The sequence below is a fragment of the Strix aluco genome, chromosome 5, assembly GCF_031877795.1.
Source record: "Strix aluco isolate bStrAlu1 chromosome 5, bStrAlu1.hap1, whole genome shotgun sequence".
Taxonomy (NCBI): domain Eukaryota; kingdom Metazoa; phylum Chordata; class Aves; order Strigiformes; family Strigidae; genus Strix; species Strix aluco.
Window position 1 is genome coordinate 4,754,834 of NC_133935.1, and position 13,527 is coordinate 4,768,360.

The 13,527-nt window shown below is 40.2% G+C and overlaps 1 protein-coding gene across 2 annotated transcripts in view; it reads right to left on the minus strand.

Annotated features, from left to right (window-relative positions):
* LOC141923941 (potassium voltage-gated channel subfamily KQT member 1-like) overlaps nt 1–13,527 on the minus strand; it is a 507,315-nt gene that overhangs the window by 434,088 nt on the left and 59,700 nt on the right. For both annotated transcript variants that reach the window (XM_074825677.1, XM_074825676.1), the window contains exons 8-11: nt 7,013–7,123; nt 5,911–6,006; nt 4,900–5,028; nt 2,371–2,533 (exon numbers count right to left, since the gene is read on the minus strand). In XM_074825677.1, coding sequence (XP_074681778.1) covers nt 2,371–2,533; nt 4,900–5,028; nt 5,911–6,006; nt 7,013–7,123 — 499 coding nt within the window. The remainder of the gene's footprint in view (nt 1–2,370; nt 2,534–4,899; nt 5,029–5,910; nt 6,007–7,012; nt 7,124–13,527) is intronic.

Here is a 13,527-nt window from a genome sequence, read left to right on the forward strand (position 1 = left end):
ATTAAACCAGCTATAATAAAAGTACAAGAAAACATTTGTAGAAAAAGGGGAAAAGATTCTTTAACTTTCCTTTGTTACCAAGCTGTCAGGCAGAAAAATATACAGGCTTGTCTTTTCAATCTCTTTCCCCTGATGCACAGAGCTTTGCTCAGACTAACTGTGAATGTTTAAGGAACATAACTGAAGTGAATAAGTGTGCACTGGCAGAGATATACAGACAACTCCTCAACATCTTAACTGTCTTCAGTACCTGCACAAGTTACACAACACTGCTGCTTCTGTCCATCACCAACTGATACCACAACATCAAAATACATTCAGCAAAATCTGCTATTACATGGTCAGTGAGGGAAGCTGCACAGATCTAATAAACATGCTGAGACTGGACATAGTATTCTGTTAAGAGACACGTAGTTAAAGCAGCAACTTTATAAATCACACCCTTCATCCCCTTTCCCAGAACCACGTAAAAGCACTGGAAATGCCAAATAACAATTCAAATACCACCATTACTGAAAAGTAATCTGACCTCAAAGTGACAGATACAAGATCTATAAAAGAAAAAACAGAAGTAAGAATATGAGGGGTAATTAAAACCTCTGCCAGTGGAAGAAAGTAACTCTTCCTCCTACAATAGCAGTTCATGGCTATCAATTACATTAAGCAGAGGCTTGAAGGTCTTTAAATCCCTGTGGGAGCCAGATGCTCCTACCCCTTACCAATGTGCCTTAACATGCCACAGCTCTCAGATCTCTGCTACTCCACATCTGACTGACTGCTCCAGCATGGATGACAGATTGCATTGACAATGCAATCTAACAACTCACAGAATCATCTTGTTTGGAAAAGACCTTGAAGATCCTCCAGTCCAACCATTAACCTCACACTGACCATTCTCAACTCCACCAGATCCCTCAGCGCTGGGTCAACCCGACTCTTCAACCCCTCCAGGGATGGGGACTCCCCCCCTGCCCTGGGCAGCCCATTCCAACGCCCAACAACCCCTTCTGCAAAGAAATACTTCCTAAGAGCCAGTCTGACCCTGCCCTGGCGCAGCTTGAGGCCATTCCCTCTTGTCCTGTCGCTTGTTCCTTGGTTCAAGAGACTCATCCCCCCTCTCTGCACCCTCCTTTCAGGGAGTTGTAGAGGGCCATGAGGTCTCCCCTCAGCCTCCTCTTCCCCAGACTAAACCCCCCCAGTTCCCTCAGCTGCTCCTCATAAGACCTGTGCTCCAGAAACTCTGTAAAGTCAGAGCAACGCAGTGAAACTCCTACCTTTATTTGTGTTCAATACAGAAGACACTACATATTCCCTCTGGGGGCAAAAATATTTAAAGTACTTTTTAATAAAGAAACCATCATCTCAAGACTACAGCCATACTCTCTCCAGGCTGAAATTGTGCATCAGCTTCAATGCCACATGAGAGTAGCAATTTTATACAGAGTTGATATTCAAGTTTATCAAAGACAGATGAAAACCTAAGTCAAAGCACCACATAACATACCTTTGACTAGGGCCAGCATCTTTGGATATCACAGTTAACTTGGCAAGGCTTTACATGCCTCTAGGTGTGGAACATAATTCCTCAGACTGTGAGGAAACAATCTCCCCTTGAGCTAAAGATTTAGCAGATCCAGAACTAGCACAAGTTTCCCCAACCCCATCAGACAAAAGGAAATCAACACAAATGTAGGTGGAAAAATTAGCTTTCAAAGAAAACCTCACTTTATAGTAAACAATTTCATACCCACATTTCCACTAAAAACTTAATTAAAAAAAGAATTTTACAAACAAAGCAGTATCTTAGCTCAGCAGCAAAATTCAGCCAGTTTCCAGGTTGAAATACAACAGCCACTTATAGCAACACACAATATTTTAAATGAAGCCAGAAAAAACTCCACTTATCAAGACCTCTTGATGGACATAGGCATAAAAATATTTAGCTGTTCCTATCACAATTTATTTGCACAATGTTTAAGAGGGTACTGTAAAAAAGTAATTTTTCCTCTTTTATTTTCCTTCCTTCAGGCTCTACGTGAGGTAAAGTTTGAAGGTGGGGTAGATGTGAGGAAGCTTTCCATCCACCTCCAAGATAATTCGAAGAAGTAGAATTAACAATATGTCCAACATCTTAATTGACTTAGCTTTGGTAAACAAAGAAAGCTCTTCTGACGTTCACACCACATGAACCCAAAGACTTCCTTTGATTTTTGTCCCCCTGTTTGTTATGCAATTGTCCTTGGTTTGAGGCATCTTGATTTACTGATTAGTTTAAAATTATTTTTTCACAGTTTTCCCTTCATCAGTTCAATTCATTTCAACATTGCCTCTTAAAAAATGCTAACGTGAACATAAGTAAAAATAAATTACCTCCTGGTTCATCAATGTAGAAAGACACATCTTTTTTGTCTTCTTGTTCATCAATGTGATCGTAAGTGATCTGTGGAACAGACAAGGAATTCTCTCCTGGGTTTATTACAGGTGCAGAACCGTTACCACAGCCTAGTTTCCCTTTTCTTTTGTATCTTCTAGCCTGTGGTAGTAGAAATGGGATTATATCAGAAGATACTATCAGAAACAAAAAAAACACACATGTGAACTTCACTATATGGTAAATTCATTTGAGGCTATATTTTTGGGGATTTTTTTAAGAACACAACTGAAATTCAGTGAAGGTGTTACAACCTTGGTTAATGCTTTTCAAAGCGGCTGATTATGAATTATCAATTTAAATCTCAGGAGAAGATGACTAGTACATTCTGAAAATCAGGTCTTGGGTAGAATTTCTCAAACTGTGTCCAAAAGTCAAGGCACTCAAAATATACTTGAGTATACAACCGTTTGGTTGTAACAGCTTTCTAAAGCTTTAATTAAACATAACCATAAACTTTGAATTAAGAACTAGGCACTGTGCAGCCTTTTCAACTAAAGAAAATTTCACCTTTTACCAAACAGGCTGAATTAGGTACATCAAGAGAAAATAAATCCTGCCTCCAAAATGAAGTTCTCTCAATATTAGAAGCCTAAGAGGCAACCTAATATGTACCAGTTGTAGGGTGTATAAGAACAAGAAATGAAAGCTTGGATTCAACTGGTTCTGAGCAAGGCTGGTCTCCCTCTGCCTTTGTGACTAGAAGTGACCAACATAACAGCCACTCATATACTGACTTCATGGCCTGTGCTGTCTATCTCCTGGATGCTGCCACCACCTAGCTATATAAATACTACTTCTCACAACAGAGCATTTATTTCCAGTCTTCATGACTACCTACCCTCTGGCTCTAGTTCCACCTGGTTCTACTACTCACACACCTCAAAACTGAGGTAAGAGGCATGTTTTAATTTGCCTGATGCTCCAGTAACCTTCTGACAAGGAGCTGAGATCTAGGGCTACTGCACTCAATTCTGCAAAATATTCTGGCCTCTGATGTGGCCACTAAGCAGTTAGCAGAGCTAAGTATCATCAGAGAGAATGTGTACTCATGCATATCAACTCAAATACCTGCAGGCTCAATATATTCAAAAATGGGACAATGCTACTTTGCCTAAGTAAACCAATTCTTATTTCATTATGGTCTGCATTCAGTCTTTCAGAATTCATTCTTCTGTTCAGCTCTGAAGCAATTATAAACATTTTCAAAAATCAATCAAGTGGGGCACAAAAAAAATGGTAGAAATAGGCATTTCTTGTAGACAGTGGAGGCACTACTATGCATCAATATGCTTCTAAAGGCAAAGATTACAGGCTCTCATAGCAGGAAAAGAAACTAGGAATTCTCTGGAAAACAAAATGCTACAGAATGCACAAGATGATCAATATACATTTAAGTCTCTAAAATAAGAGGCTAGGTAGAGAAAAAACTAGTCTCCTTTGACAAGGGAAGATGATCCATTAGTAAAAAAAGAAAGAACCATTACTATATTCTTTAATTAGGGTTAGCAGTTCACAGGGAAGTTCAGGTTTAATAATATATTAGGAAAATCCCTCTCACTAGAGAAAACAGAAGGAAAATTCTAAGAGCACTGAAAACTGTCTATTTTTTCCAGCTCTCCCACCATGGATTGCTGTTCAGCAACATGTACTACCCAGCCCTACTTTCATCCTGTTTTTTCTGCCTCTAGTTAAGAAGCAGCTAGTCTCATGGCAAAGCTACACTCTGCCCAACACCAAAACACACACAGATCATGCTGATACAGCTTCCTACACATGCTGTGGGGAGGTTGTACTGCAATTCTCTGCTGGGCAACAGGCATCAGTGGGATTTTACCGCCTAAAACCAGACATCTAACATCACTTTAGAAACCTTGGGTATCTGAGCTAGACCTACTGCAGACCTGGGCCTTTCTAGAAGGGGTGCTGAAGACTAGAAGCTTGCCAATGAAACAGCATAACTATGCTTAGACTATCCCACCTGTGTAGACAAACATAATTCCACTTTATTGCAACCACAGCTCAGGAATTTGCCCAAATACGAGTACCATGGAGAGAAGTACTTGAGCAAGAAAAGCATAGATACCGTCAGCCACATGTTGAATGTGAACATAAATTTTGAAGCTACTTTCTCCTTTCTTCCTGTACGAACTACTATGCACAATGGGAAGGTGTCATCACTGACTTACACAACCCTTTGAGAAGGTAGAGGAGACTTCAAAGAGGATAAAACAATGGAAAACTGGCACCTGTCTGACCACCAGGACAAACTTTAAGTTAGAAGAAATTTGTCCCTCTAGAATATTTTAAGGAAAACTAACCTAATCATGCTGTGGCACGAGGAAAGCCATCATATGTGCCATTACAAATACCTTTCAGCTCTCCAAATTGTTTGGGCACATCACATGGCAAGTTATTCCAAACAAATTAAACGCAAGACCAGAATAGAGCTCTGCCAACTCTGTTACCTGTTTTCTCAGACTAGGGCTAGATGGCGCTGGTGGTTTTTGGGGATTTTGCACTGGTGATGTAACATAGATCTTCCATGTTGCTGTAGAACTGCAGGATTTCTCTGCTGCATAGCACCGCCACAGCGTCTATAATAAAACCCAAACCCAATAATTTCAGTGAATGAGCAGTCACTGTTGTCCTGCAGGGCAGGCAAGACAGATTTTGCTGCAAATCAAACCGACAGCAAAGTCTTCAATTAATGTAAACATGCTGCAAAGAGTTCTGACTGCAATCGCTGTGCTACACCACACAACACCATGCCTAACAAAATACACTCTTCCCTGTGCATAATTGTGGTGAGTGTAATTTGCACCGGGAAAAAATACACTCAGCACACAGTGATCTTAAGTACACTCTTTGTAGCATTCTCTCTAGGAGCTGGGGTCTAACCCTGCCCACAGTAAAAAAAAAATAAAACCAAACAAGCCTCATAAAAGTGAATCACCACAAGCACCATAGAATACTGCTGTTTGACTTTTTCTGCAGCATGCCACATTTCAGTATTTGTGCACAATGCTATTGCATTCTTTACATCATCATACAGAATATTATGCTAGGACATTTTCCTAAACTGAAGTGTGTGTATACATATATAGGTATACACATTCATCACCTCAGGATTTGGCAGATGCACAGGACCTAAGGGAATGTAAAAAGGAAGTTAGGAATTAAAGATTTTTTTTTTTACTATTTCTCCAAATAGATTCGTTGCATCCAGGTATCCAGTTAGTGTCATTATGTCTGTGACTATCAGGTTAGTAAATCCTCCCATGCTCACTCATAAGAGTGGGGACAGGCAATTATCTGATTCTCTCTAGAAACTGAAGTGGATCAAAAAGACAAAGTGATTAAACACAAGATATAGATTTGTGATAAAGTCTAGTAACTGTGATTCTCAGTACTTTTACTACTAGGCCACAGTCCCTCTCTTAACATTCTCCTGAGCATTCTACTATTATGGGCCTTACCTGAATTAGAGAAGCTGCAGCTGGGATTTGCCTGTTGAAGTGCTTCTGACGTTGCTTCTGCTGTACTTTTAGGGCGAAACCAGACCCCAGAATACCCTAAATATAACCAAAATTACTAATCAGGTTCCAACATGGCTTCACATGCCTAAACCAAGTACTTAGCAAATGAAATAAACAGACATTTTATAAAAGACTTTCCTAAAAAAAAGAAAAATAAGAGTTTGGAGTTTTCAAATATCCACAGTGAGAGAATTCTGTTTATTCCAATGAATTGAAAGTGGGCACATTGATATCAGCATCATGCAACTTCAATAAACAGCATGTGTTTATTGCTGTGATCTACAGGTAACATTAGTCTGAGGCATTCATGTTCCAGTGGTGGGACAAGCAAATGCCAATGTCACATGGCTGATCTACAGCTATTCTTTACACTTATTTTTAATTCCTTGCTACAAAAAATACTCCACAACTAAAGCCAGAACCCAGTTTCATTTTCCAGGCAAACTGAGCAAAGAGGCCAAAAACATACTTTACAATGTCAGCATTTCTGTTAAAACTGTTAGTGACTGAAGAAATACTTTGCCTTTTCTAATTGTTTTGATGCTGTTGTCTTTATTCCCCCCCCTCCTTCATTTATCTGAAGATGCAAAAAGCCCAAAGATGCTTTATAGTACCATGTAGGAAAGCAGATGCAGTTTCCTAGATCTCTGCTTTGTGGCAGTGTTCCTCTCCTCACAGGACCCCAAATTGTTCTTGTATAATCACAAAATAGCAGAAACAAAGGAAGTTTCACCTCTGACACTGACATGGTGATAAAAAGCCTCTCTCTACCTCCCAGAATAGCTTCAGTTCTCTGAGTAGTGAGAATTATTCTTACCTTCTTTCTAGTCCACATCTCTCTGAAATGACTGCAGTAAAGATACAGCAGTTTTATTCATTAGTGTGTGTGCACAGACACACAAACATATGCTTGAGGATGTGTGCGTGCACATTCTGAAGCAACACCCAACCCCATTATTTCCTAAGGCACCAATTTAAAACTACCTAATTTTGAGCCCAACTCAGACATACACTTTAATAAAGTGATCCAAGTTCTACTTACCGCTGGCAGAGCAAAGAAAGATATAGCAAATACTGAAAAACAGGAAGCTATTGTCTTCCCAATCCATGTCTGGGGAACTTTGTCTCCATAACCAATTGTTGTGACCGTTACCTAGGCCAGAAACAAACACCTGATTCACTGCAAGGCAGCACTTTTTTTCCCCCAAAAGCAGGAAAAAAGAAAGCAAGAAAAAAAAGTAGAGAAGTATCAGGAGATACACATGGATCAACAGTGTTTGGGTTTGTACATAAGGAAGCCACAGGAGTACACTAAATATCACTGCAGATTTATCCTGGTTTTACCTTCTCCAGCAGGCATTCACAACTGGCCACTGTTTTGGATGCAACAGTAGTCTGGACCTAGGATGACTATTCTCACAGTTTGTACCTGCTTCCACCCTCCTAAAACTACAAGGAATGGCCCTGGGAGCTTGAAACATTAGGCTTAGGGGTTTTCTGCTTTTGTTTTTAAAGTGTCCTTCCACAGGGTTGAGGAGAAAGCCTTGAAAGCACTTACTTGCACACAACCAATGCACAGACATCTGCCAAACTCTGCAGTCAGGCAGAAACACTAGCTGCAGTGGGGTAAGCTACGCCCTGGGCTGGCAGGAAGAAAAAAGGAACAAAACACCAGCTGAATCTTCATAGCAAGAGGAAGAACACACAACCATTCCAGAACACGTTATCTCCCAAAGTAAATATGCCAGTAGACCAAAAGCCCCGTGTCCAGCTTTTCTTCCTCCCTCCCACAAAAACAGTTCTTTGCCACTCAAAATTGTGTTTAAGCCATGGGATGCATCATATTACTGTACCTGGATCTGCTTGTTGCTTGTGAGGTTGAAGCAAGGGCCAGGTACTCCCTAAGGGACAGGGAGCCCAGAGTCAAGGGAGATAACGTAGCCGGCAGTGCAGTACCTCCTCAGTCAGGACTCACTCCCACAGCATCCAAGTAAAACATATGCAGAAGTAACAGCCAGGTCCAACAAAGGCTCAAGATTACAAGGCAATATCACAGCAATGAGGCAGGTCTGACATCAAGCTGAAGAGTCCACCCACAGGTCAGGGTTAAAAATCAGGTCCAGTAATCAGTATGTGGGTCCATAGCAATGAGACAAAGCCAGGATTATCAACCCTCAGGTTGAAATCAGGATCAAGGGACCCCACAGCCAGCCATAGCTGCAATTGAGCTAGAAACCACCTTTCCTCTAGCAGTGGGCTGAGTTTAAATAGAGCCCCTGGGTGTGGGTGGAGGTCCCAAGGTGATGCTGGTCAGAGTCATTAAGCTAATTAGTGCCTTCAGGGCCCTGATAACAGCCTCCCCTCTCAGCAAGGCATGTCCTCACACAGGTCTGGGATCAGTAGGGACTTGCTGTAGAGGGACTAAACCACTGTGGGGGTGTCAGACCACCCTTGAAAAGCCACAGAGACAAGAAGGACCTGAGTGGGACAGAGAGTTTGGGCTGTTTCTGATGAGCCCCAGCAGGCTGGAAGATGAAGCCCAGTGGTCACTAAAGGGTTGGTGCTGTGGTGGGATCAGAGCCCAGGGGAAGACTGGTCCATCAGAAGGGTTTGTAATGTAACAAGGGCCAGCTGCTCCCCAACAGAAGACAATCCCAAGGAGGGATCCCAGGACAAGCCAAGGAAACCCCACAGCTGGGCACACAGGGGCCTCACCACCCTGGACCCAGCCCCACAGCAGGACAGACTCACAGACAGTGGCTGTGACCGACAGAGTCTAACTCATATGGCAGTATCAAGGTGATGAGGTAGGTCTGAGGTCAAGTATGGAAATCAGCCCATAGGTTGAACTCCAGATCACCAGGCCATGGCTGAGCTGGAGACCAGTTCTCCTCCCCCACAGCTCAGGTGGGAAGTAAGTACCCAGGGCTGAGCCTAATTAGAGGCTGTGGGTGTTGGGGATGGCCCCAGGTGTGGCTGGCCAGAGTCATTAAGGCTTTTTAATATACTCAGAGCCCTGACACTGCCATAAAATGGTATGAGAAAGATGAGTTGTATCCCTGAGAAGTAGAGGGCTTCTGGTAAGGAAATGAGGAATTCTGTCACTAATACCAATTAATGGGGAGAGCTTTAAATAGAAAATATGTATTTCTGTTTGAGAGTACCAGCCCTAAACCCACTCCCTTCACTTTGCCATAAATGGTAGCAGTAATACAGCCAAAACAGATGTAATATGTAAATTTATACCAAATACAAAAGACAATGTGGAAATACTGTCTTTTATGGGAAAAGTTGCTGACAAATCCTTAGATATTATGAAAAAATAGGCTTGTCAGAAGAAATTATCAGCAATAAAGAAGAACACATTTTTCTCCTCTCAGAGCAGTTCTACAGAGAGCTGGAAGGAAGATTTGCAGGGAAAAAATGACCAACTACTCTCAAAATGAGTTTTTCCAATTTCAAAAAAAAATTAGGCTTGTGTTTATTCATCATGAATTTCTCACTTGATGAAGTCAACGTAGTAGTATCTATATCCTCAAATGAATATTGTTATGTTGAACTGCAAACTGCTCTCAGCAGGAGCTCTGTCTTGCCAGGTGTTTGTCCAGATTTAATGTGGCTTGCCCATGAAGTGACTCAGGTGCTGTGTACTATCAGTAGTACAAACAGATGAGTTTTCCAGCCCCCAAAATTAAACCAGATCCCCCAAAAGTCAACTTTGAAATGCAGTATGTGCTAGTGGGGAGTGGAGGAAGTTAAAGCAGTGTTTCTTTAATGGCACTTCAGCTCCCCAGTGCACCCAGATGACCCCTTAAAGTCTGGGATTTTTCTTTCCTTTTCCTCTCCTTTTTTCTTATGAAAGACTTCTTGTTTTTTTGTGGGTTTTTTGTTTTGGTTTTTTTTGGTTTTTTTTTTTTTTTTTTTAGTTCTCCAGCACTCGGGACTTAAAAACAAACTGCAGTAATGCTGAGCTGCCTTAGCGTTACTATGGAAGACAGCATGAAAGCTGTAACCACAGAAAGGACGATTTTCCATCTCTACAGCAGGCATTTGGCTGGCAGATTCCTGCAGGTGCCTGAACATGTCTCAGAAAGTTTCTCCCTGGCTACCTTAAAAGGGTTCCTTCTTGGTAATCTAATTAGTGCATTGAAGTATGTGGAAAGGATTATAAATAATGTAATTCTCTGGCTTGCTTAATCACAACCAGAATCTTTTTCTACTTGTATATCTGAACGTTACTACTTACCTGCTCAGAGAATGTTTAATAACTAGGCTTTGGAAAATGACATCTCCTTCATAACACAGATTTACTGTGGCACATTGCAGCTGGTATGCACATGCTCTAACACAGGCTCTGAAAACATGTATGTACACTTCAAAAAGGAAGAACTCTAATTTAGTAGAAGTCAACAGTGCTTCTCACAAGCTTTAAGACAGGCAGGTGTCCTGAAGTTTGGGGAGTCAGAACTGCATAACTCAAAAAGCATTTTAAATATAAAGGGGTTCAAACCGCTACCTCTGGCACGGAAATTTACTACTGGAAATTCTGAGCAATTGATCCCAAGGACCTCTGCCAGTTCACACTAATTTACTGGAGTGACTATTTAACTCAAGTTCAATGGTACGGAATAGTCCACTTTGCAGCAAAATCAATAAGCATTACCAACAGCAAGAGACGAGCGTGGAAAGGCCAACAGAAGAGAAGCCTCCTACATGCCCTTCTTTTTTCCTCAGGAAAAAATACCCAGAAAGGACAGAAAAACTGCTGTGACATGGGTTGCAATTCTGGCAGACTGACAGTGCTGTTGGAAATGCTTTTGCATGTGTTCTAACATGCTATAACTTCTGAAAGTGGCTTCATATAAAATACCACAAGCCTTTGATATGTCTTTGCAGTTTAATCTGTGTGCCTGCCAAATCTAGGTGAAACAACCTTGCATTTAACTGGAGCGAGGGAATGTAGTTAGCATTTAATTCCAACTCTCATTCATTCTTTATTTTCCATTTTCTTCATATTTAAACCTTTCAGGTCATTTGTATCAAGTTCAGCAAGCTTGCACTTTCTACTCAAAGCAAAATGTTACCCATAATACACTCTGTGGTTTTTGTCAGACATATAAGACTTTCAAATACTTGCTACCAAGGTTTTTTTTCCTATGGTTCAGTTTTGAAAGGCAGAAGTGAAATCAAATTTCACTCCCTAGTAACTCCACATCTGTGTTTCTATGTTACAGAAGATTTGAAAAGAAAAAGAAACTGATTCACTTTGTCCTTTGTCACTGCTCCCAGCTGTGAACTGCACCTGCACCGTGACTCACTAATGCTGAGGAGGCCTCGACGTCTGAAAAGCTTAAACAACAATTTAAACAGTGTTCTTCATGTGCCTCACACAGCTAGAGAAAGACAAAGCTGATTTTATCTTGCTGTTACACAAAACAAGTCAAGTTTTTGAAAACAACAACAAAACCCATTGAACACTTTGCAAGGCGTATACATACACTTTGAAATACAGATTCCAAGTCATCTATCTCAACAAGGTAAAGTAATGCACATTTTAAACTTATCTGTTGGTCTTCATAACTGTACTCCTTTTAAATCCCTTAAGTCCAAAATATTAACAAAACATGCTCGTATAAACACATCCTTACTTATTTGACCCTAATTTTTAACTCTTTACTCAAATCAAGGCTGTAGCTACTAGCCTTTAAAAATGTTTTGTAATCCATATTTAAACATTCAATGCAACTCATAAAGCAACCTCTGGATAACTAGAACTAAAAAAATTAAAAAGAAGGAAAGGTAGAAAAAGTACACTGGCTTCACATGGAAGTTTTATTACATGCAGGAATGACCCATGTATGAATATACATGAGCAGAAGTGGATGCTAAAAACCATAGCTAGTTCCCAATTGCTGAAAATCATTTTTTGTTTTCCACTGTACCTTCCTCACCTCAGTTTGAGAAGGGGTTCTTCACTCCCATTCAGACCTGAATTGGGGTATTTCTGGCCTTTTGCAATTACAGGAATTACTTTATGACATTACTCGTGACCAGACATTGTGCAGAGCAAACATGAAGCACCACCCTTTAATGATTACATATTAAATTAAGACCTCCTTATTCATAAACTATATGCTTTCCATTTCTTTCACTGGTGTCATTCTAATTCACATGGTACTACAAACCTCTTTGGAACTTCACTGTGCTAGAAAAATTTATGAGATATTTCTCATAGATTTAGCTGAACTAGCACAATCTTTTATGGGAGCCCCTAATGCTGCTGAACTTCCCACAAGCAGCCCCACTTTTAATTAGACGTACTTCACAGACTATTCAGCTAGACCATTAACAAAACCAGAAACAGTAGCTGTGTTCCACTGCTTTCAGTCATTTGAACACTGGTATTTGAGCTGAACTGCTCAAGTAATAGCAGAATAAGTGAGCCTGTGTACTGGTTTGTTTTCTTAAAGTAGACATGGGGTATCTTTCATAATGTCAATTACACCCTAATTGTTTTACTTTTGCTTTTAAAATATAGCTAATCTGTGCTTCTGGGACACTTATACTTTTCCTCCACTAGCTAGAGGCTATCTCATGTCTATAATCATGAGGTTTTATGTTCTGAAAATTTTATCATATGTCTATTGAGGACTTAAACAAGTGATTGTTGTATGGGCTAGTTCATAGTTTTGTTTCTTCCCAGCACATTAGATAATGAGGTCCATCTGGCCATTTAGTGGATTTTTCTTTTTTACTAGATTCTTCTTGGTTTGTACTGTTTTGCACAGCCGTAGGTGATACTCTGCAAATGAAACGAATACCTGACAACCTAATGACAGGAATTTAATGTTTAAAATATTTTTATACTCAGCGACTTAAAAAGTGATAACTCGGGCTATGTGTAACATAATCTATATTTCTTTATACTTCATTGAAGTGGAGGCTAACGCAGCATCTAAATTAAGGATTAGAAACATATATCTATGAGGAATTTTTGTCTGCTTTCCCAGACTTACCAGTTTATTTGGATGCAGATAAACAATTGGTTTATGGTCCATTAACTATGTTAGCATTTTTCAAATCTATCATCTAAGAATAAATCCAGTTTACTGTGTTTCAAATCACTCTTGAAATATATCCTTCTCTCTCTGGAAGTTGGTGGATCTGCATCTGTTATAGTCCTCTCATTTCTGTCTGTCACTAACACTAATGTGATGGATCTCCTTGGGTTTCTTATAATGAGACAGCCAACTCATAAAATATATGAGCTTCTCTAGTGGGGAAAAGGGACCACAAGAGAAGACATGGTTTGTGCAACAGCTAATAAGGAAGGAAACCATGAGTCACAGTAAGAAACATGATGAGAAGAACAGTATGAAGGGAGTGTAGAAACAATCTGGTCTCTTACTCTGTTCATAGCTATCTATTCCTTTTTCAACTCTTTCTGGGCATGCACACAATAATTACCACAAGGCTCTCAAAATCCCAGTTCCCCCTTAATGATATTTTTTTATTTATTTCATCAAAGATTTACATTGACCCTGACTGATGATTGAT